This window comes from Sinohyriopsis cumingii, chromosome 15 (assembly GCF_028554795.1).
Source record: "Sinohyriopsis cumingii isolate HCF-2022 chromosome 15, ASM2855479v2, whole genome shotgun sequence".
Classification (NCBI taxonomy): domain Eukaryota; kingdom Metazoa; phylum Mollusca; class Bivalvia; order Unionida; family Unionidae; genus Sinohyriopsis; species Sinohyriopsis cumingii.
Genome location: NC_142975.1, coordinates 124,500,994 through 124,526,169, shown reverse-complemented (window position 1 = coordinate 124,526,169; position 25,176 = coordinate 124,500,994). Strand labels below are relative to the sequence as shown.

At 34.8% G+C, this 25,176-nt stretch overlaps 1 protein-coding gene across 1 annotated transcript; it reads left to right on the top strand.

Moving 5' to 3' along the window:
• The first annotated feature begins 1,865 nt into the window (after positions 1 to 1,865).
• On the top strand, positions 1,866 to 24,822 carry LOC149782681 (uncharacterized). The gene is made up of 7 exons (XM_089934166.1): positions 1,866 to 1,958; positions 6,480 to 6,608; positions 8,592 to 8,796; positions 9,339 to 9,528; positions 11,744 to 11,792; positions 19,179 to 19,381; positions 19,819 to 24,822. Exons 1-7 carry the CDS (start codon positions 1,893 to 1,895, stop codon positions 20,126 to 20,128), a joined length of 1,152 nt encoding a protein of 383 aa, XP_089790292.1. The 5' UTR covers positions 1,866 to 1,892; the 3' UTR covers positions 20,129 to 24,822.
• Positions 24,823 to 25,176: the final 354 nt, after the last annotated feature.

The window sequence follows — 25,176 nt, the reverse complement described above, 5'->3', positions numbered from 1 at the left end:
TTTGGGGCAATTTTTAATGTTAAATCTTCTGGTCAAAACCCTATGTTGATATGACCATTCATTTGGGAGGAGTAGAGATACAATGATTTTCAAGATGGTCATTGTAGCAATCATGCTACATGTATCTGTGCAGATTAGCATCATTCAAGACCAATATTACATGTTTATGTAAACTCCATTCATTTTGGCATGGCATTCTTCACTGACTTAGTTGGTGATTTGGCCTTGGTAAATGGTCTTGTTATGAATGAAATTCCTATGATGTACTTACTGCACATGTACTTCACTACAGTGCTAACTAGCCACTGAATGAAATAATTTAAAATATAATTGTCATCGGCTCAAATGGTTTACATAAAAACTATATTATAATTTAAAAGATGATACAGACAGCTGTAACACCAATGAGACATCTTATGACGTCTTTTGAAGAAAACCCTTGCTGATATGATCATCCATTCAGAAGTATTAATGATTACAAGATTTTTAAGATGGCCACCATGGTGGCCATATTGTATGTCAGATCTGCATTTTTTTCATTCTGGAACAACCAGACAACAATGGAAGTCTTTTGGTGAAAATGCCACTATGACTTTCTGTTTAAATGAAGAAGCAATAATACGATTTTACGATGGCTGCCATAATGGCCATTGGGGATCTTACCTCTGAAATGTTGTCATTTTTGACCATTAAAAGCCTTTTGGTGAAAACGAAATGCCTATATACCTATCAATTCAGAATAATGCAGACACAATTTTCAAGATGGCCACAATGGTAGCCATGCTGAATAAAAGATTGGCACCATTGTCATTTAGTTTCATATAGGCTTGATAATAAGTCATCTGGTGCAAACCACATGTCAACATAGTTTTCCTTTTATGAGATGACAGTAACAAGATTTATATGATGTCTGCCATGACAGTCACATCTAATGTCAGATCAGCACCACAAACAAAATAAATAGTTGTTTGTTAAAAAACGATATGCTAATATGACCATCCACCCAGAAGTAGGAACAATAAGATTTTCAAAATGGCAGCCATATTGACTGTCAGATCAGCACACCTTTCATTTAGGACTGACTATATATTGACATCATAAAAATCTTCTGGTAAAAATCCCAAGTTAATAGGACTTTCTGTTCAGGGAGAGTTGCAATAACAACTCTTCCGGGTTAAGAATTCTGTCATTATTCTTTCTACACTTGTCAGGGAAAGTGGTCTTTGTGAATCAACTGTTGGTTTGTAAGAACAGTGACGTCGTCAGGATCAACTTACACCGACATCCGTGATTGTCGAGATTATAAGTTATTTAAATTTATGTTCGTCATGTCTGTTTTATGCCTTGCATTTAAATATTGTAAACATGCAAAACTGAATAGAATTCCCAATCTTTCAAGCATGATTGTATTCCCTTTATTCTGCAGGAATTGTTTTTCACTGCTCGGCGCAAAGAACCGAGTTGCAGCAAACCGATGTATGCATACATTGTAACCTGATATATTTTACTCCATGAGAGTTATATATATATATATATATATATATATATATATATATATATATATATATATATATATATATATATATATATATATATATATATATATATATATATATATCACTGTTCGATGTCAGTTTATTGCATTTATCTTAATCAATTCCTATATAATGTAAAATATTTGATAAGATTATAAATTTGGAAAAAAGAAAAGAAATACAGACAGAAAGAACGAAAGAGAACGTCCATTTCTCAACAATTTCACTCAATGAGTGCCGCCTGTATACTACGCATTATATCCGGGATTTAATTAAAGAGTTAAATTTCAGCAATAACATTATTGCCGTCGGAATACTTCTGCGTTTTTTGCTTCCTTTATTCACGAAGTAAACAGTATGGCGAATGACAGCAGGGCATGCATCGATCTAGCCGTGGAAATTAAAGAATTTCTCAAAACAGAGGTAGATTTTGCGAACCAGCATCAGTCCATAACACGTCAATTTATATAAAATTTTCAGAATTTGTTTGTTTAGACAGGAAAAGTTTTATCCCGAGACAGAAGTAGGCATAGTGAAAAATACACATTTGCCACTCTCTGAAAAAGAGGTAGTCTACTGTCTAGTCCTACAATGTAATCCCTCGACCCTGATAGTTATGTTTTTGGCGCCCCAAAACATAAATATCAGTGTCGAGGGCTTACGTTATGGGACTAGAGGTAGTCCTACAATGTAACTAAAACGTCTACCATGATATTTATGTTGTTGTTTGAAACTTTGGGTCGACCCAAGCAGTATAAATATAGGGGGTAGATGTCTTACATAAGTAGGATTCGAAAAGGTTACACAAACACATAAATCCACATAAATTTACCCCAGATATACGCAATACACGTATGCAAAATACATGTTCTTTCGGTATCATATAAGAAAAGAGACGAAAAGTTTATAAGTAAAGTAGTTTGAGTAGTATCGTGTGCATTTTTTATATGTACAGTTGATATACATAAAACTGAACGTTCTATTATTTTTTTTAAAAACTGTTTATGTTGACATTACAGTTAATAATAATTGGAATTTCTTTTTTGTGCACATTAGAACTTTCACCATTTCAGAAATATGCTCTTTTTATAGTAATACCTCTCATTTCTTTAGAAACATTAGTTGTTTTGGGCTAATGAATTCTATTTTCAAGTTGTTGAAAGACTAGTAAATTATTAATATTTATCCCCATGTACATCTCTTATCCTTATGAAGATTGTTGACTTACCGTACTCGTGTCAAAAGCTGTAAGCTTTGTGTACAAGGTGAAACATGAGCTAGGAATGGGGAACACATTGCGTGGGTTAGCTACATTTAGAGCTCACTTGGCTGTAACATACATATCATTTTACTTGCAGAGGGAAAAATTCTGCTTTTAAGTTCCTCTACCATATATAGTGTTTTATCGTTGAAATCTATTGCTTTTGAACATTAACATTTTTAAAAAATTAAAAAAAGAAAAAAAGAAAGAAAAACAATGGTACTTGTATGCGTTCTGTCCATTCATTATAGAAATCAGCCATAACCAGTTGTCTGGGGACTGTATCAGTTCCAGCAGGCATTGCAACCAGTGCAATGATGCATGGCTGAGTAAATGGATTAAGCTAACATGTGCACACAACAAGCTGTTAATTGATTGCCTTATTGATATTATCTGTAGAGTTTAGGCCATATGCAGGATGGTTTTTGAGGTGTTATATTTAATAATGAGGTCAAAGGTGGTCCATGATGGCTTTTGAGTCTTTGATTACAAAGTGTCATCCCTAAGCAGAAGTGAGACAAAATGGAAAGACCAACCCAATAATGATTTCAGCAAATCACTTGAGTAAGTAATGCAACACTTGTTAAGCAGTGCCTACATGTATGAACTACATATACATTGAAAGTATAAAGAGAAATTGTGTAATGTAGGGCATGCTTTAGATGCTTATTAATATCAATATTGTCAATTCATTGAGTAAGGAGGACATTGGTAGAGCAATTTGACATTGATTGACAGCATGACCTGGAGGAAAACATAGCTTTACCTGAAATATTACGAGATCTGAATAAATACAATTCAGGTAAATCAAATATGGTTTTGTTTATTTCTTTACATATTTTAAGTACAGTAAATGTGTGTGTGTGACAAATAATAGCAGACTGCTCTGGTGGCCTTGTGCTTAAAAGGTCTGCCACTGATATGGGAGGTCATGGGTTGGAACCCTGGCCGAGTCATACCCCAGACTTATAAAAATAGTACTAATAGCTGCCTCGCTAGTCACTCAGCATTAAGAGCTTAGTGTTAGGAATGTTGGGCCTGGTGTCTTGATTATGTGACTGGGTGGGATATCATGCTAGATGTCTGCAACATGATGCCCCAGTGCTAGGCATCACTATAAACTGCCACACTGCAGACATCATAGCGATATGACTGAAAATTTTTAAAGCTACTTTAAAAATCCAAATCATGCACACACACACATACACAAATAATAATAAACAAACATTGGGTCCTTTTGGGCATATGGAATTGGAATCAGGGCTTGTTCAGTTTGAATCAAGGCTTGTGATGGTTTTTTTAAGTCACTAACCCTGTTCCTGTGTCTGAAAAATAATTTCTTTGAGCACTGCCAGAAGTGAGCAATATCAGGCCCACACAAACCTCTTGTTCAAATACATCAATTCTGTTTTAAGCTAAAAAACAAAATGTACTTCTTTTAACATACACCCAGGAGGATCAAATTTTTTTGAGTGTTTGGTGAGACAGACTATGAAAACAAAACAAACTGTAGAGTAAGAAACAGATAGCATACTGTTTTTAAAAAAAAATGTATTCATGCTCTATTTACGTCATTAGATATCAGTTTTTTGCTATAATGTTTTTTTGATCATGCATACAGGCTTCTTTTACCACATCAGATATCTTAGTTTTTGATAGAATTTTTTTTTGAATGTGCATACAAGCTCCTTTTACCCTGTCCAACATCTCAGTATTTGATAGAACTGTGTATTTATAACTCAACTTGGACTTCACTATTGCCTGATAAAAATTTTGGCAGGTGAACAATTCTGAATTGTTATATTAACTTCTCCAAAAAGTATGATTTTGTTTTTTTAACATTACTTGAATAATGGTTTGATAACAATTTTAATGCAAGAACGGAATTTAGATAGTCATTTGTATTATCTAAATGAGTGGTGTTCGTTCGACTTGGATGCAAAACTAGTACTGGGTATGTCATTGGCATTCTTGCCATACATGTACATACGAAGACTGTAAACATGTTTTATCTTTGATAGCATGGGGTTGGTTGATCTTTTTTGACAGCCATAATCTTAACACCTGGCAAAATGCTCTCCACACATTTTAACACACCTTAAAAGATTTTGTTATTCTAGTGCAAAAAAAACTCCAATAGTTTCTGAGGTGACTTCAATAGGATCCATGTGAAAACCTGCTTCCAACTTGTCGAACTTGTCGACAAACATTTAATTAAATTTGGCATAAATGTCTTTATAGATCATGCTGTGTAGTTTGTGTTCAAGGTAGCTTCTTTATGAATAACATTGCTTCATTTATAGAAGCCGTCTTGAAATCCATTAACTTTCTTGAGTTCGAGACAGCACACATACAAACACACAGACAGTATTGTTGACAAGCTTTGCATGTGACTACTTATGACATCATTTCTGATCAACTACCTTCATTGCCGACTGCTCCGGTGGTCTAGTAGTTGGAGCTTCCGCCTTTGATGCGGTCGGTTGTGGGTTCCACCCCCGGTTGATTCATACCAAAGACTTACAAAATGGTACTAACAGCTGCCTCGCTTGGCGCTCAGCATTAAGAGGTTAGTGTTAGGACTGGTTGGCCTGGTGTCAGGATAATGTGACTGGGTGGGACATCATGCTACATGTCTGCAGCATGATGCCCCAGTGCTGGACATCACTATAAACTGTCACACTGCAGACATTATAGCGATATGACTGAAAAATTGTTAAAGCTACATTAAAAATCCAAATCACACACACACACACACACCTTCATCACCATCTTTTGTAAGATATTTCTTGTCATCTGCCAGACCATAATTACCTCTGTATAAAAATTTTCACCTAATTTTGTACCCATTCTTTTGATAAAATCAAATATGCATTATGCGTTTGTGAAAGTAAAATGCAATTCCTGAAAATACATGTTAAGATAAAAATACATGGATTCATTCAATTTCATGTATTCAGAAAATAAAGTACCATACAGTTGTAACTTTCTTTTATATGTCGTTCATTTTTGGAATTGTGTTTGTGACAGTGGAAACAGTGGTATTTGAGATGTGATATACATTGAACAGCTGTATTGTTGGTAAGTTTTATTGCAAAGTTTTATATTTGAGGGTGTGCAATTAATATATGTAAAAGTTCTTAAACTTTAATGTACTAAAATGTAGTTGAACAACAAGAAACTTGTCTGTACCCAAAATTATTAAAATTAGAGGGGAAAATTAATTGTAAGTTTTTGTGAATTGATGATGCAGGGCTCAAAATTAGCAGTGGATGACTAGCCCAAGGCTAATAAATTTACCATTGGGATAGTAAATTTCGTAATTTTGGTAGTCCTGTTGTTGTTCCTCTTCATTTTTAATAACATTCTTTAGATTTAGCTGAAAGGCAAAGTTTTGCAGGTTTTTGTCATGAAGCTAAAATTTGTTGGAAAGAGGGAGAGGTTATAAATTATCATTGACAAATCCATTTACATTGCTGCATCTTTGGGGGACTAGTGAAATAGGAGGACTAGTAGATTTTGAAGCCTGCTTGTCCTTATGGCAAAAGGATTTTCAATGTATGCCCAGTGGCATATACAAAATTTGTGCATATAACAACTTACTATTTGAACAGTATACACTTAAATGTTCATTTTGTGTCAGTATTCCAGAACAACTTACATTATGTTAATTTTAATTCCAGAGCACAACATGTGTGATGTGCAGTGGTTTCTATGGCAACAATTTTGGTCAGCCAGTCTGTAGCACATGTCACCTGTTTTTATTTTCCACAGACATCAACAAGGAGGGAGAGGAAGAGGTGTATACTGAGGTAAGGAATGGGATATGGGAGGTGAGAGAAGATAGATACTGATTTAAGGGGGGAGGAGGGGAGTTGGTTTTAAGGTATGGGCAAGGAAGAGAAGTATACTGAGGTGAGTAGATGAGCATTGAATCAATTAAAGAAAAATAATTAGGTCTCTACGAAGAGAGAGATGCTCAGTTATGGCTACCTTTTGTAATGGTTTTGTTGTGGAACAAAATGGGAGTGCATTTTTATAACAAATAGTTGTTATTAAAACAATAATTCTTTTTTGGCTTGGACAGAATTCATTAAACAAAGCCTATTGCATGGCTATTATGTTGCTAATAATAATAATAAAGTACATGTACTTTCTGTACTTATGGTCATTTGAATCTGACAAGCCAGTCCATGTATGTAAAGGGACAAAACTTCTATTCCTGTGATGAAATGATTAAACAGAGTTTCCTCCCTTAAGATAATATACATTATTTCAATAGAAGATGCTCATTGCTAGTAGTTGCTCAAATATTTTCTCAAAATAAATTAAGATCTTTTTTTTTTTTTTAATTCTGTTAAGAAAAGACTCAATCTATGTATAATTAAAACTAAATGTATATACAGATGTATTAGTATTTTCTTACGATTACAACAATAGAACATGTTTGCCTGTATCTTGACATTGTGTTGATCTTTTGATCCTGTTTAATGTAGTATTACCTGAACGCATCAAGCCGTGTGTTGTTTTAGTACATTCATCATTTTTATTGTAGTATTACCTGAACGCATCAAGCCGTGTGTAGTTTATTACATCCATCATATTTAATGAGGTATTACCTGAACTCATCCAGCCATGTGTATTCATAGTACTTTAATCATATTTAATGTAGTATTACCTGAACAGTATTACCAGAACGCATCAAGCTGTGTGTAGTTTTAGTACATTCATCATTTTTATTGTAGTATTACCTGAACGCATCAAGCCGTGTGTAGTTTATTACATCCATCATATTTAATGAGGTATTACCTGAACTCATCCAGCCATGTGTATTCATAGTACTTTAATCATATTTAATGTAGTATTACCTGAACAGTATTACCTGAACTCATCAAGCCATGTGTATTCATATTACTTCCATCATATTTAATGAGGTATTACCTGAACCCTCCAGGCCATCTGTATTCTCAATACTTTGATGTGACCAAAGACCTCACACTCAGATGACGTCATAGAGGATGTTAGGTGTAAAAGCAGATAAAGTACATAGTTGTCTGTATCCCACATTAAATAAGCATAGAAATATATGCAGTGACTAGAAATAACAAAGCTTGATGAGAAAGTTTACTGTTCTAGAGAGATCCTTATAAAAGAGATCTTGTATGGTGGAGTACAGGGCATTAGGGGCTGATGGGTAGGAAAGGCTCCACTATTTCTATGAAACTGGAATACCATAATGTAACTCAGTATATTGTATACCCCCATTCATTTTAAGGGTGTATCTATACCAGAGTGACAGGTAGTGTCATCTTTCTCTGACTTTTTGAGTTTATTTTGAGTTTATCTTATGCCACATCATTATCACTGTATAGACCAAAGTGACAGGTAGTGTCATCTTTCTCTGACTTTTTGAGTTTATTTTGATTTTATCCTGTGCCACATCATTATCACTGTATAGGCCAGAGTGACAGATAGTGTCATCTTTTCCTTACCTTGAGTTTATCTTGTACTTCATCATTATCAGTGTATAGACCAGAGTGACAGGTAGTGTCGTCTTTTCCTTACCTTGAGTTTATCTTGCACTTCATCATCATCATTGTATAGACCATAAAAAGCTGATCATTGATCTTTTCCTCATTCTGAATTTATCTTGTGCTCTTGATCATCACTAAGGCATGATTTGACTTGTAAACCTGTGTAGCTTGATCATCACTAAGGCATGATTTGACTTGTAAACCTGTGTAACTTGTATCATTTCATATTCAAACTGATCCAATTTTTAATACTATTTTCAGAAAGCAGATTCTGATGACTCCGGTAATGAGGAGCCAGAGGCAGCCATGGATTTTTATGATGGGTGCAAGGTTCCAGTGAGCAGCAAGCATGTCCGTACTCATTCACACAAAATGGACAAATTGGCAGAGAGGATCGGACAGCTGATGTTGCCTCGAGAACGTGACACTGTTCCTGAGGGGCTAGTTGATTCCTTGCCCCCAGAAGGTTGTGATCTTTTAATATACAATGAATAAACCTGACAATTTAAAAATAATTTTAAAAATCTGGATGGTAGGAAGAAAACCAAAAAAAATCTACATTTCTTGGGTAGGGTTGGGCTGATGCCAGATATTAAAATATGCTAAAAGCCAAAAAATTGATTTTTTTTCATTGAGAAATGTTACTTTTTCATATGAAAATCAGGCAAATATAGATTAATTTATTTTTTACATTGCCTAATTGGTAGTCTAAAATTCAGTATTGAAATTAAGACATTTCAGGCAAAATTCAATGTATTTTCAATTATGCATGCATCATGGTAGTGCTTTTGCCCAGAATTAAACAATTAATGTTTATTTTTACAATATATTGGGTCATCTACATCAGCTTCAGGAGTCATAATAAAACCATACAAATTTTGTAAAGAAATTAAGCTAGCCATATGTATGCAAGACAATACTTGTTTAGAAAAACTGCCATGCATGTATGGGTCTGGGTACCTGAAGTGACACAGTTGTTTCTAAAACATTTTACTTTCCATCCTTCAGTGTTGCTAGTTGTGTTCAAGTACCTTGATGATATTTCCCTGTGGACAGCAGGAAATGTGTGCACCAGGTGGCAGCAGCTGCTAGAAGGGGAGACAACTGAATCACAGTGGCAGGAATTCATCAAGTTGAGGTGGCCACTCTTCAATCCAATGTACAGGGTGAAAAACTGGAAGACAATCTATGCTAAGCTGTAAGTTATTGAACTTTGAATTTTACATTTAAATTATCTTTATATCCTACCCTCAAGAAGCAGGCAGTTCATAGAATTATTTTTGTCTTGCATGCACATGTACTTGCATCCAACTTAACTAGCTTGACTGCATCTTTTATATTTCATTATAATTAAGATCAAACTTATGAAGGTGGTGCATCTTGGGATAAAGATGTGTTAAACACCAAAACTAATGCACGTTGTCCTGCTTTCCAGTATTAATCTAAAATTACTATTCAAGATACATTCTGAAAAATAATATCTGTCCATTTAAAATCCAAATATTTGCTGTATAATTTTGACCTTGATTAATTAATTATTCTAAAAACAGTGAACTAATACCTGACACTTTGTCCCCGCAACTTGTTCGTTTTGAGCCTCCAGATCAGATTTAGCAATCCTCCAATATTGTCATGGGCTCCCTTCACTACAGATATCTCAGAGACACATATATACAACATGTTCTGTGGTAGGAAATTAACACTTCTTATAAAAATGGCAGTGGAGATTGTTCATAACATAAATTCATCTGTATTTGACACAAGATTTTTTGTAATGACTATGACATGCTTTGACTGGTCATAGGTTTGAGCTCTCTCAGCCAACACATTCAGGCACCCAAGTTCATGAAAGAGATGCAGAGATTGGTTTTCAAGGAGGGAGAATTTGCAGTCAGTGTAGACTTCCAAGATGCATACCTTTATGTTCCTGTAAACATATCCTACTGGAAATTCCTGCAATTGCATGCAGGAATACTGTGTGCCAGTTCAGAGCACTCCCTTTCAGTCTAAATCTCAGTCTCATCTTTGCGAGAATCATGGACAGAGTCATGTAAGTCCTGAAGAACACCTTCATGTCCCTGACATCAAACTGCCAGATGAATGTCTTCAAAAACATAAGTTGACCTGAAATCCATTACTTCTCTTTTGTTTAGCCTTAGATTCCTTTTTTAGCAGCTTTGCATCCCAGCATTTTGTTCACTTGGGCATAGAATTTATCTCCTTCAGGAAGACATATCAATAGTCATCTTTCATTCAGTCAAAGAGTAAAATCTCAGCCAAGAAATTTCTTTTCCACTTGGGTGATCTTGGTGTGGCCATGAAGTTTTGGTTGCTTATTCATGAGGCCCAGACAGATAATCTTTCTGTTCTAGTGATTGCAGTAACTTTGCCTTCTGGACCAAATGAGTTACAGGCTGCATGAGGTCTCGCCTTGGCAAATGGAAGGACATCTCTTGGCGCATTGTGCAAAATCATCTGGCAGAAATCATGATCTACACAGGTGCCAACATGGTTGTCTGGGGTGCCCTTTTTTTCCAAAGTGAGTGGGGTTTGGTACCTTTAGGAGTATTCCATACACAGGGGATACACTTCACAGTGAATGCCATTTGATTGTGGCAGGAGATGTTATCAGGAAAGGACAATATTATCCAACAATTTGTCCACTGGCGTTGTCATCTTATAATGGTAGAAATACTGTAATAAACAAAAGATTTATGGTTAGAATATTGAGGGGTTTTACAAGGAAAATTAGTATAGTTTGGAGGGTGTAGCATCCTGTTGAGTGTAATCGGGTCAAAATGAAACAAGGCTGTTGGAGCAAACTAAATAGGGCAGCAATTTCAAAAAGTGAAACAAGAATAATAATGTGACATAATAGTGTGTAAATAAAGTATCAATCTACCAGTTTTCTTGACCAGAAGTTTCATCTTCAGAACAAGCATTTGAAAGCAAACAGTTTGCATATGATTCAGACTACTGAATATAGGTATGCAGTATCAAAAATAATTTCTTGTACAGCAGCTTTGCCATCTAATATGAGACTCCATTTGTATCATGCAAACAAAGTATATTCTCATTTTTGATTGAAATGAATAAAGAAAGAGCCACATTTTGGGTTAGTTATAATATAATAAGAAGGTGCAAAATTCTGGAAAACTCAGAGACTGTACCAAGATTAGTTGGAGCATTAGAGCTAGGGTACAACATGAAGGCGCTAGGAATAAAACTTAGACATGCAAATGGCTGCCTTCCTCAGCATGGCAAGAGTACCGGTATTGGAGAAAAGTGACAGGTGAACTCAGGAGAAAAGACCAGCCAAAATGCCATCAGTAGGCTCCAGAAGTGAATAATAATAATAGTGAATAATGATGCACAGTTCTATTCAGCATTACAATGACCCTGTTGTTTTTCAGGTTGGAGAGTTCCCCATGTAGATACTGCCTTGAAAGCATGATGTTACAGGTTAGTATGGTTTAAATTCTTCCTATAGCATGATGTTACAGGTTAGTATGGTTTAAATTCTTCCTATAGCATGATGTTACAGGTCAGTGTGGTTCAAGTGCTTCCTATAACATGATGTTACAGGTCAGTGTATTACAAGCGGTTCCTATAACATGATGTTACAGGTCAGTGTATTACAAGCGGTTCCTATAACATGATGGTACAGGTCAGTGTATTACAAGTGGTTCCTATAACATGATGGTACAGGTCAGTGTATTACAAGTGGTTCCTATAAGATGATATTACAGGTCAGTATGGTGTAAGTGCTTCCTTGTAGCATGATGTTACAGGTCAGTATAGTTCAAATGCTTCATAATATCATCAGGTGATAGATATGTTGCAGATTGTCAGTACACTCTAGACTACTTAGATCCGGAAAAAATGTTTGGTCATATTTTCATCCATGTCAAAGACATGACCATTAACTGGTTCAATATGGAGTTTAGATATGCTATGTTATGGATAGGTTTGAATGACAGTACTAAACACTTTAATATCACTCAAGAGGGAGATAAAATATGAAGCAAACAGCTGTCATGCAACATGTATTTATACTTAAATTTGTATGGAGGACCTGAGCTGATGTAAAACCTTTTAAGTCTTATTTATTTTAATTTGTTTTAGTGGAAGATTGTGCAGCACAGGCATTGTGCTACTGTTGCACTATATCCATGGGACATTGCTTTTACACAATTGGTAATGAGGTTGGTGAGCCAATTCAGTCTTGTTAACAAGGATTTTTAAAAAAAATTACAAATTTTCAAGGAATGGCTAAATTTGTAATTTATGTGCAGCATCGATGTACAAGTGATTAAATACACAAGGAATATTCAAATTTGGTGACATCGTTTTCACCTGAAATTCAAGAAGGAAACACATTTTGAAAGCTATTTCTGAATAGATCCAAAAACTTCAGATTCCAGGTGATCTTTCAATAACATACTGCCTAGCTGTGTTAGAAACATCGTTTTTCATTGTCTATTTGGTTCGCGCATGAGCAGAAGGGTAGAAGTTAGATTTTTTTTTTAATTTTGCTAAACGGAGCCATTATTTTTTTATTGAGACCTCTCTTTATTCCAAATGGCCATCTTATCCTACTTTTTGCAAAGGTTCATCTGTCTGTTTGCAGTTCATACAGGTTTGCCTTAGATCTGATACCAAAAAGTCTAAAATCCAGACACAAAATCAGATTGCAACTAATAGCGAATTTTCGGGTCCAAAAAATAAGGTTTTTCCTTCTATATTTTGTAGTACAACAAGAAATTCCAGATTTGTTGGTATCATTGTAGAGCTACATCTGTCTACCTTTCTATAATACCACCCACTTTGGTGTATCATGCATGACCATGATGCTACAGAGCTCGGCAGTAGGCTACAACCTCCTGCCACATTAACTCGTCACTAGGGGTTAATGTGTTAATGAGGTTGGTGAGCCAGATCAGCCCTGTTAATGGGGTTGGTGAGCCAGATCAGCCTTGTTAATAATGAGGTTGTTGAGCCAGATATGCTTTGCTAATGAAGTTGGTGAGCCAGATCAACCCTGTTAATGAGGTTGGTGAGCCAGATCAGCCTTGTTAATGAGATTGGTGTGTCAGACCAGCCTTGTGAACAATGTTGGTAGGATTAGCAGACCTGCCAACTCTTAGGATTTTGCCCTAAGTCTTACGAAAATTACCCTTAAGATATGGACTTGTGGCATACTAGCAGAAACTACAGAAAAATGATCGTTGCCAAAAATTCCAGATAATTGGTTCATCCTTGTTTTATTTGGATCCAAGTTTCATCTTAAGGTTAGTTAAATTAGTTAGGAAACCACACTAACGTTACAGCAGCTCCCCAGCCCATACATGCCAACCATTACACTTTTGGCGCAATCATTACGCTTTTTTTCCACCAAATTATGCCTTATGCATAAATGTATTCGAATTGCACATTTTCGGTGTATCCTCCTCCAAATAAAATTGATAATTTGTTTTCTCATTTTTATTAACATCCCATTAATCCCACATATCATATTCTAGAAAAGATGGCTTCTATGAAACTATGACATAAGAGTATGCTTGTCTGTAGACTTGCATGCACTTTCCTAACAATATTATATTTTATGTATAGCAGCTGCCCTATTTCCAAAAAACAATGCTGGTTTCTACTTTGAATGTTTGGCCTTGGTTTCTATTTATAGCAGCTGTATGGCTTAGTTAGGAGAGAGCAAACTGGTTTTCTAACTTTTAATCTTTGCCCTCAGGTTCATTGTTCTAATTCATATCTGGTACTGAACCAGTCTGTGGGTATTTAGCTCTAAAAGTCAAGTCAGATTTATTCTAGTCGATGCATGTGTTAGAGCAAAAATATTTTTCAAATAATCTCACAGATGGATTAGGAAAAGATGAAAAACTGATTCAGAGATGAATACATGAATTACACAATACAATGTTCCACTCAAGGACAGCTTCACGCCCCTTGCAGGCTGTGTGGAAAGGATTTTAATATTGGTCATGTTGGTAAAACAAAGAACACTGAATTGGCTCGTTTTACTAACTCCAGTACTAAGGTAACTTCTTTTTACAGCAAAACTAAATTCTGGACACGAATTTTATAAATGCAGAGGCGTTATCTACTGAGTTCTAATAGAACATTGACTACCCCTAGAGGTAGAAGACTACATTGGTCTTTTATTCAATTGGATGTTTCCTGATTCCAAAATTGCAGAAAATATGCATGTGCAAGAACAAAATCATCTAATATTGTTAGGTGTTTAGCAGAAGATACTTCACTTAAAATTGCAAAAACCGTGAAAATTGGGCCGTTTAGTAATGCAGCAGACATGAGTAGTGATTATCACAAAATGTTGTACCTAGTCTGTGTAAGAAACTTTGACAGAATTAAAAGAGGATTCCACTGGAGAAAACTTTTTTTTATTTTCTTGATAATGCTTTGAATAAGCATAAGTTGGCAGAACTGTATGGGGTTCTCAGATGATACTGCATCAGTGATGACTGGAATTCATAAAGGAATTGCATTCTATATTTTGAAAAATGTTTCCATCAGTGTACATATCAGGTTGTCTCTTTCATATGATGCACCATGCTGCAGGAAAGGCTGCTGATAACTTAGAAGGAGAACTCCTGAAGTATGAAGTTGGCACTCTACCTGACAATGTACTTCATGCAGACATAGTTGATTTCTTTCATCTTATTTCCCACCTAAAAGACCCAATGATTGGAAGATATAAATTTCCTCTTCTTTATCAGGTTATGAAAGGAGTATTGGTTCTTTACCAGTCTAATGCTGACTGTGAGAGTATTAATAAAAATTAAACTGAATTAGATCCAGGCTTTGTAACCCAGCACTTAGTACTCTGCTGGTGTGCAAAACATTCACAGTCTCAGCTGGTACAAAGTGTTTTGAAATGCAAGATGAGGGTCTGTTGCTTTATAAAGCTCAAAGTGTTATATACAAAATCTTGAATCAGTAATTGATGTTAAAAGTCCACGGGGATAAATAAACATTTTGTAATATGCTCATTGAATTTTTATTGTGTTATATGTGGATTACTCTTTTTCTCCTCAGATTACTTCTTTTTGTCCACTTGGATTATGCTTTTTCCTTGCCATGGGGTTGGCATGTATGCCCCAGATGCTTTAAACTGCACCTATTTGTTCATGTGAAACATCTGTATGATCAAACTGTTGATTAAAGAATTTTTTTAAATGGTGTCAAGAAAGCCATGCATATTTAAGACGAAAGGGAAAATAAGCTCATAGAAAAGTGTTAATAATCAATTCAGAAGAATAAAAAGGAGTATTCAGATTCTTGTGAATAAAAGCTGGAAAGGACACAATTACGTTTTTTGGACATCACATGCCAATTTGAGTATGTCTCGTGGCGGGAGATATGATTGTCATCATGTGAAATGGAAAAGAATTTCCAAGAATTATGTCAGTTGAGAAATAGCAGCAAGCCATTGAGCTGCATAGGGTTTGGAACTAGAGTTTGTGCAACTGTACTAGTGGTAAATAAAGTCTACACATAATTTACAAACTTTTCAGTTGAACATAATGTTTATTGTCAATGCATCAAACTTTTAATTAGGTTTTCCAGCTTTACAATAGCAGTTATTGATATTTTGTTACACCTTTCTGGAAACTGGTTAATCTTACTGAAAAAAATCAACTGCCTTACTGAGACTGACTCGTCAGGGTTGGCAGGTCTGGATCAGTCCTGTTAATGAGGTTAGTGAGCCAGATCAGCCTAGTTAATAATGTTGGTGAATCAGATCAGCCTTGTTAATGAGGTTGGTGAGTAAGATAATCATATTTAATGAGGTTGGTGAGTCAGACCAGTCATGTTAGTGAGGTTGATACGATCAGTTTTGTTTGTGAAGTTGGTGAGCCAGATCAGCCTTGTTAATGAAGTTGGCAAATCAGATCAGCCTTGTTAATGAGGTGGATGAGTCATATTAGCCTTGTTAATGAGGTGGATGAGTCATATTAGCCTTGTTAATGAGGTGGATGAGTCAGATTAGCCTTTTTAATGAGGTGGATGAATCAGATTAGCCTTGTTAATGAGGTGGATGAGTCAGATTAGCCTTGTTAATGAGATGGATGTGTCAGATTAGCCTTGTTAGTGAGGTGAAGGAGTCAGATTAGCCTTGTTGATGAAGTTGGCAAGACAGATCAACTTTGTTAATGAGGTTGTTGATATTTTTACCTTCACAAAATAGCAGATTGATAACAGCTATGATATGAGATATATAAGTTAGGAAATATTTGATAATTTTTACCTTAAGAAAAGGGGCCTCGAGTGGTCTAAAGCGCTCACCATTACCGATCACTGCCATCTCACTTGTCTGTGTGGGTTCGAGTCTCAGGCTTGGCTAATGTGGGTATGTGAGAAAGCTTACCAGTAGCTTCTCATGGGTTGGTGTTTCTTTCTGGGGGTTTTCCGGGTTCTTCCTCCACGATTAATACTGGCCGCCATTTATAGCCTATCTTGTGCTGAAAAATGGCGTTAAACCCTATAACAACAACAACTTTAAGAAAAATGAAAACTTTGTTCAGTAAATAATTTTTCTTCACAAACATTCAAAGGCAAAAGGCACTTAAGAAGAGCTAATAATTTCTATAAGCAAATGCCTGTCTGGGGCCCCGAGTGGCCGAGTGGTCTAATGCGCACTCCGTTACGGATCACTGCCATCTCACCTCTGTCTGCGTAGGTTCGAGTCTTGGATTCGGCCAATGTGGATATGTGAGAAAGCTTGCCAGTAGCTTCTCGAGGGTCGGTGGTTCTTTCCGGGGTTTTCCCGGGTTCTTCCTCCACCATTAATACTGGCCGCCATGTATAGCCTATCGTGTGCTGAAATATGGCGTTAAACCCAACAACAACAACAAAAATGCCTGTCTAATATTTGATTATGCAAGTAAAGGTGCATGAAAATTGAAATTGTGCTGACAATCTAACTTTAATCTTTGTTTTACGTTTATAATTTTAGTTATTAATTTCAGTCTTTAAAAAATGAAGAACCTGGTTTTAAAATGTCCACCACACTAATCATGTATCAACCTCCAAAAATGTAAGCTAAACTGATATGATGTACTAAATTAAAAACCGGTCTTGAGGGGAGGCCACTCTATCCCCAAAAATGGTCTTTCAAGACATTTCAACTCTCTGAGGAGCTCTTCATATTATATGGTTAAATTGACCTGTGCATTAAGAATCAGGTCACCTGAATGGTTAGAGTTGATTTTATTTTCACATATATACATATTTTGTTGACAAAAGGAAATGATAATGCAAGTTCTAAACATACTGCACACAATTGTTTTCTTATCTGGTATATGGCCTCTGTTGCTGTGATTGTTGAAATTTTCTGTACAGAATTGAGATATAAAATCCATGGCCACTTTTTTTCATCTTTTACAGTTCATTGTACAGAAAACTGTGAAATGAATTCTGAACACTAGATACTGGATTTCCAATAAAAAGCTAATCATACAACTAAAAGCTTTGATGGTTGTAAAAATATTCTTCTCATTTGTACCACTGATCCAGACGTGTGTGTATACATTAATCTTTTGAACTTCCCTGTCCTCACCATTCTTTCTTTCTTATTGCAATATATATATATATATATATATATATATATATATATATATATATATATATATATATATATATTGGTTTTTACTGTCATGTTCTTGGAGTATGTTGGGCAATATTTCTGGCAAGGTATAAATACGGCGGCATCTTGTATCCTTGCTCATTATCAGGCTTGAAAAAATTAATGACCTTGGTAGCCATCTTAAATTTTGTTTTTAAAATAATCGTTTTTTTGGGCTGGTTATATGTTTGTGTCATTTCAAACACTTGCTTGAATAGACATTATTTGATTGATAAATGTTTCATGAGGATTCCTTGACATATCTTTGAAAACTAGGTCATTGTGGCCTGTATTTCACAGTTGAGAGATCTGTGTTTACTTTTGTATCAAGTTAAGTTTCTGTAAGTTAGGGTTTGTGTTTGGCTGTTTTTCTGACTAGCACTTGCAGCATCATGTAACCTGGGATAAAGACAAATCATGAGGAATAATGCTCTCATCATTAAGAACAATGTCATCATGACCTACATTTTCCACCACATCAGTTCAATATATTGTAGCCAAATCACAAGCCAGTTATTACTGATGGACTGATTGCTGTTAAAAGTTTATAAAAAAGTTTATTTTATATTTCATTCTTTACAAGTAGGAAGAGCAGGCTTAGACCTTGATATCTGTCACCTGTTTTTTTTTTATAGTAACCTATTTTTGATGTTACTCTCTTTTGCACTAACAGTTACAGAACAAATTTGCTAAATCAGTCTAAGAAAAATGTCATAATATTCACAAATGTAACAAGTTTAATTCTTTTGTTTCTGTTTTTTTGACTCACACTATTCATTAAAATATTTTATGCAAGTGTTTTACAATATTTTTTATATATCTATAATAGTTTTTACTACTTTGCATTGTTCTGCTGTGAAGAGAAGCCACTGTGCCCTGAAACTGTAACCCTTCATTATCTCTACTGTTGTTTGCAGAATCTTATGACTTGGCATGCTGATGCTTCATCACAAGTACTACACTCTTTAATCAAAAGTTAATCACTGTGACCTATATTTTATGTTCCAATGATAAGCATTAACCTTTGTATTAGCTCAGCTTCTTAGACAATGTCACTGCAGTGGATGCATTATAGTAAATACTGCACCAATGGGACAAAACAAAGCTTTGAAATCCTGCCATACTGTTATTGGTCATTTTCTTGCATTTCCAATATTAATATAAATCAAGAATTATCATCATTGCAGAGTACACCACCAATAGAGGAAAACTCATGGCGTCATCGAAGACTACGGAGTGAGTTAAAGACCCTGAAGTCAGATCCTCCTGAAGGAATCCGTGCAGAACCTTTGGATCGCCACTGCTGTCACTGGCAGGCCTCCATTACTGGTCCCCAGGGGAGTCCATATGAGGGTGGACTCTTCCTGCTATACCTTCAGATTCCTGACAGGTAAGGCAGAGTTTTAAAAATAAGTGCTGTAAACTAGGGACAGATACTATCTTCCAGCCTCCAGGATTACACTTAGCTCTTGTTTTGTTCAAGTTAACTTTGCCTTGTAAAAGGAAATGTTAGATGTAGGTCACACTTGGACTGTTATAAATGATTTAGGTCACACTTGGACTGCTACAAATATGAGCTCTACTAGTGCATTTAATTTTTTTTAAAATTCATTTCCAGAAATGGGGGCAGTAGAATCAACATTGTTGTCTGGAAAAAAGTATAAATGTAAACTTTTCATAATGATTTTGAACTATTTACATATTAACAACTGTACAGAATTTAAAAAAAGAATTTTAAATTTTGTGCTCAACGAATATTATGGTGCATGGGGAACATATTGAATTTTTATATTTATAACTCTTCTGTTAATCTCTCTAACATTACAGTTACCCAATGAGGCCACCAAAGGTGAGATTCATAACAAAGATATTTCACCCCAACATAAGTCGTCATGGTGATGTGGGATTGGACTCTATTCATTATAACTGGAGTTTAGCATTGACAATATCCAAGGTTCTAATCAGTATCCAATCACTTCTCACTGACCCTTTCTGTCATGTGTGTATGGAACCAGTCATAGGTAAACTGTATAAAACAAATCGTGATGAGTTCAACAGGATAGCACGACTCTGGACCTGGAAATTCGCTATGCTTGATGTGTTAATGCCAATGGATATAGACCTTAATGGAGTGTGAATAAAGACATATTATTGCCAGTGGATATAGACCTTAATGGAGTGTGAATAAAGACATATTATTGCCAGTGGATACAGACCTTAATGGAGTGTGAATAAAGACATATTATTGCCAGTGGATGTATACCTTAATTGACTGTGAATAAAGACATATTAATGGGGTGTGAATAAAGACATATTATTGCCAGTGGATATAGACCTTAATTGACTGTGAATAATTACAGCTTAATGCCAATGGATATAGACCTTAATGGGGTGTGAATAAAGACATATTATTGCCAGTGGATATAGACCTTAATTGACTGTGAATAATTACAGCTTAATGTCGATGGATATAGACCTTAATGGGGTGTGAATAAAGACATATTATTGCCAGTGGATATATACCTTAATTGACTGCAAATAATTACAGCTTAATGTCGATGGATATAGACCTTAATGGGGTGTGAATAAAGACATATTATTGCCAGTGGATATATACCTTAATTGACTGTGAATAATTACAGCTTAATGTCGATGGATATAGACCTTAATGGGGTGTGAATAAAGACATATTATTGCCAGTGGATATATACCTTAATTGACTGTGAATAATTACAGCTTAATGTCGATGGATATAGACCTTAATGGAGTGTGAATAAAGACATATTATTGCCAGTGGATATAGACCTTAATTGACTGTGAATAATTATAGCTTAATGCCAGTGGATATAGACCTTAATGGAGTGTGAATAAAGACATATTATTGCCAGTGGATATAGACCTTAATTGACTGTGAATAATTACAGCTTAATGTCAATGGATATAGACCTTAATGGAGTGTGAATAAAGACATATTATTGCCAGTGGATATATACCTTAATTGACTGTGAATAATTACAGCTTAATGTCGATGGATATAGACCTTAATGGGGTGTGAATAAATATGTGACAATACCTTTGGATATAGGCATTCATGGAGTGTAAACAAAGACATCAATGCCAATGATATAGACCTTGATGCAGTGTGAATAAAGACATGTTAGCACCAGTGGATAGAGAACTTAATGGAGTGTGGATAAAGACATGTAACAGATTCTCGGTGGTAAACTCAGAACATTATCACTAAGATGTTCTTTTTCTTCCAGCTTCATTCATTACAAAAGAAGAAACAAAAATCTTTAGTGTGACGTAACATCAATGTAGTTGTAAATGAGTTTCTCTTGACCTTTCCCTTTCCTGTTAACACTGTTACTTTTCAAGTCGCCGAAAAAATGGACAGATACTAATGCTGATTTATATTGTTTGTTAAGAAGATTTAGATATAATTTTGAACTGATCTGCAAATGTTATATAGCATGAGCTATTACTTTCAAAGATCAGAGAACAGTAGATGGTAAGTAGACAGTGGCCAATTTTATAACTTCAGTGAAATTGGGTTAACTATAATGAATGCATTTTTCAATTTTTGTAAGAAAATTTAAAGTGGAAGTTTCAGTTGTTCTACAGTAACTGTATATGAATGGCCAAGAACCAAGTTTAGACTTTTCTTCATCGATCATTCTATGAGGTATTAAGTCCTATCTAGCCGTTTCTCCTGATTTTTCTGCTTGAACTTATCATTCATTTGGAAGATTGTATTGATTCTTATAGCCAGTGGAATGCTGTTATCTACAAATATTAAATTATGGTTCATTTCCAGAGTTTTATGTAAATGTGTTTCCTTCTTATAATAGGATGCACACCAGGCTCGTTCAGAACAATGATAAAGTCAAAGTTGTCTTTTTTTTAATAACAGAATACAATTCTGACATTGAAAACAAGAAAAAGAAAAATTTCTCTCAGCATACAAAATGTTTTGATCCTCAGGCAGGAATACTGGAACTGACCTCATTCTTTTAAAGTAGGTAAATATCCAGTTGATTATTTTACATTTCATGCTTATTATAGTACTGTGAATATAGATTTATATCTGAATTGTATGTGCTGCTTCAGTGCATTTTCCATAAAAGTTAAATGACCATTATATAAAACATTCATAAGTCGATGTAACATTTTCCATATAATGTTAAACAACCTGTATGTAAAGCATTCATAGATGATGTAACATTTTCAGTATAATGTTAAACGAACTGTATTGTAAAGCATTGATAAGGTGATGTATCATTTTCAAATAATGTTAAATGACCTGTATGTAAAGCATTCATAGATGATGTAACATTTTCAGTATAATGTTAAACAACCTGTATGTAAAGCATTGATAAGGTAATGTAACATTTTCAGTATAATGTTAAACAACCTGTATATAAAGCATTCATAGGTGATGTAACATTTTCAGTATAATGTTAAATGACCTGTATGTAAAGCATTCATAAGGTGATGTAACGTTTTCAGTATAATGTTAAATGACCTGTATGTAAAGCATTCATAGATGATATAATATTATCTCTGGATATGAAACCGATTATGTCTTCAAATTTACAAGGGAAATGACCAATTATGTTTTACATGAAGAATGAAAGTTTTAAAAGAGATACAAATCATCTGTTTCCTGTGAAGTGAATTACCATATCACATTTCTAAGATAATGTGAAGCTTACAAGAATGAAGATAATGTTATCACTTTTCTAGCAGTGTTTTAATCGTTGTTGTTAGTGGTGCTGTTTGTGGCTTTTAATGTTTTGGTAGCAAGCTGCATTTATGTGACTTTGTTGCAAATACAGCCAAAACCTTGTTCAGTGATTACATCCTGAATACTTTTCACCACCAGCACAAGTAGGTTACAATGACCTACATTCACCTCAGGTGGTTATATTGAGCTTTTTTCAATGTGATCCATACCTGTCACACTGTTGCCCATGCTGGTCAAGGACCAGTTCTAACTATGTATAAGTTGTTGCCGCTATGTTAATATGTCACTAGTATCTCACCAATGGGTGTGAATTTTTATTTATTATGCTTATCTTTGAAAGATCATTTTGTGAATTAATTTCCGAGGTTTGCATCTGTTCATGACATATTAACAATAGACTATTCCAATGTCAATCATTGGAACTCGGCGAAAACCTGCCAGTATAGTTATAAATCTTGATCTTTTGATAATTACTCAGAGCTGACAAAAGTGACAGTGACCGACTTTTCAGATTTTAGTGATAATGTTTTCTTTGCATAGAAGGGCCATTTGTCAGTCTCTGTCATTGGAACAGGCATTAAACTTGGCAAAGGCTTTCATTTGTAAAAAAACATTTCTCACTAATATTTATAATAATGACATAATAATGGCATAGTTGCCAACCGTTCTCCTTAAAATATTTTAGATGATTCACCAGCAGAGCAGGCAAGACAAAATTCCTTTTTAATTGTGAATAAAGTAAAAACCAGCACAGAAGTAATTATCAGGCCTCTGAAGACACATCAGATCCAGTTTTGGTATTTCCTGTTGAATTGAGATACTGTTTTCTGATATTCTTATTGCTATTTTAAATTTTTTTCATGTATGTTCTTAACTATTTACAAAGTAAATTTAAATGTACTAACCTGCATTTCATTAAACATACTGGATCTGTGTAATTCTATTACCAATCTGAAACACGTCTCAAAGGCCTTTAATAGGTATTACACCAGTGTGTAACTGTGCGATATGTTTACTTTCATTTTCTCACTTAGTAAGATCCAGCTTATTTATTACAAGTTTTTTTTGTCTAACATTGTTATTGATATTGGAACATTGACTTGAGATTATGCATCCTGAAACAAGGACACCTTATTATAGGGGTAATAATTTTTGTAATCTTTGCAATCCTACATGATATATTTAATTGCCATGAACTTTACTACAGCGTTTTTATAAAAGTTATCTCCCTTGTATTACACAAATGTATCTTCTTACCTAAAGATACTGCTCATTTTTGTTCATCTGACAAATTTTCAAGAACATGTTATAGAATATCATTCACTGGTATTGTTGACTTTGGAAAATATGTATTTGAAAAGTTGATATGTGTGGACTGATATACTGAAGGCATCATTATGTTCAAGTCAAAAGTTTCTAAAGTTCATTTTTTGCCTTAATGACTTTTTGTTAGATCTCTCAACATGTTTTCTTGTTTTTATTCATGCGGTAGTCATCTCTCCAGACTTGAGCAATATTTAGATCCAGGTGACATGATATCTAATAATTGTCCAAGCATGATCAGGATCTGAATATTGTCTTTTACACTTTTGTGCCAATTGTTTCAACTTTGTAAAAGGCTGACTGTCCCCTTCTTCTTCTGGACATTTCATTTGTTGCATAACACTTTCATATAATGCTATGACATAAAAGCTAAAGCTTGATAATATAGGAGCATTGCATGAACAACATGGATAAATAAAGTGTCTAAAGTACCCCAGTATACTTAGCCAGATTCCCTGACCAACTCCACCACCAATTCATATATGAAAAGCCAGATATGGATCAAACCTGCACAAACCAATATCTGGAGTTGACCAAAATGATAAGATTTTGTTACATTTTGTTTTTCCACATGTCCATAATATAAGAAGTTTCAGGAAGTTTTATGGTAGAATCTTGTGGGTCCCTTATGCTTTCCTTGTGTGCTGTCTTTCAACATAGGAAGAAATTAACATTGTCACAATCTTTCACTACTCAGCTACAGTGAATCTTGCTTGGTGAACACAAGTGTGTAAAGTTGCTCAATTAAATACTCTCTCATATGTGTGTGATTTTCATTTACCATCTCTTTATAAAAGCCAATTTGTGTGGCTGTATTGTCTTTTATTGGCAGGTTCCATTGTTTCATACTTATTCCTCAACTATAACAATAGAACTTTATTTATAAACCCTTTTTTCCCATCCAGGTCATCATTTTAATCCAGACTAGGTTGCTAACCTGAGCAGGCAAATTTGGTCGAAACCAAAGTTTTTTTTAAATTAGTCTTCAATATACCCCTGGGGAGGGGTCCTCTGAGAAGACTGGATAAACAAGATTGTTTTGTATTTGTAAAAAATGAATATGAAGAAAACATACTGAATACATTTATTCTGTCAAGAAAGATGTAAACCTATGT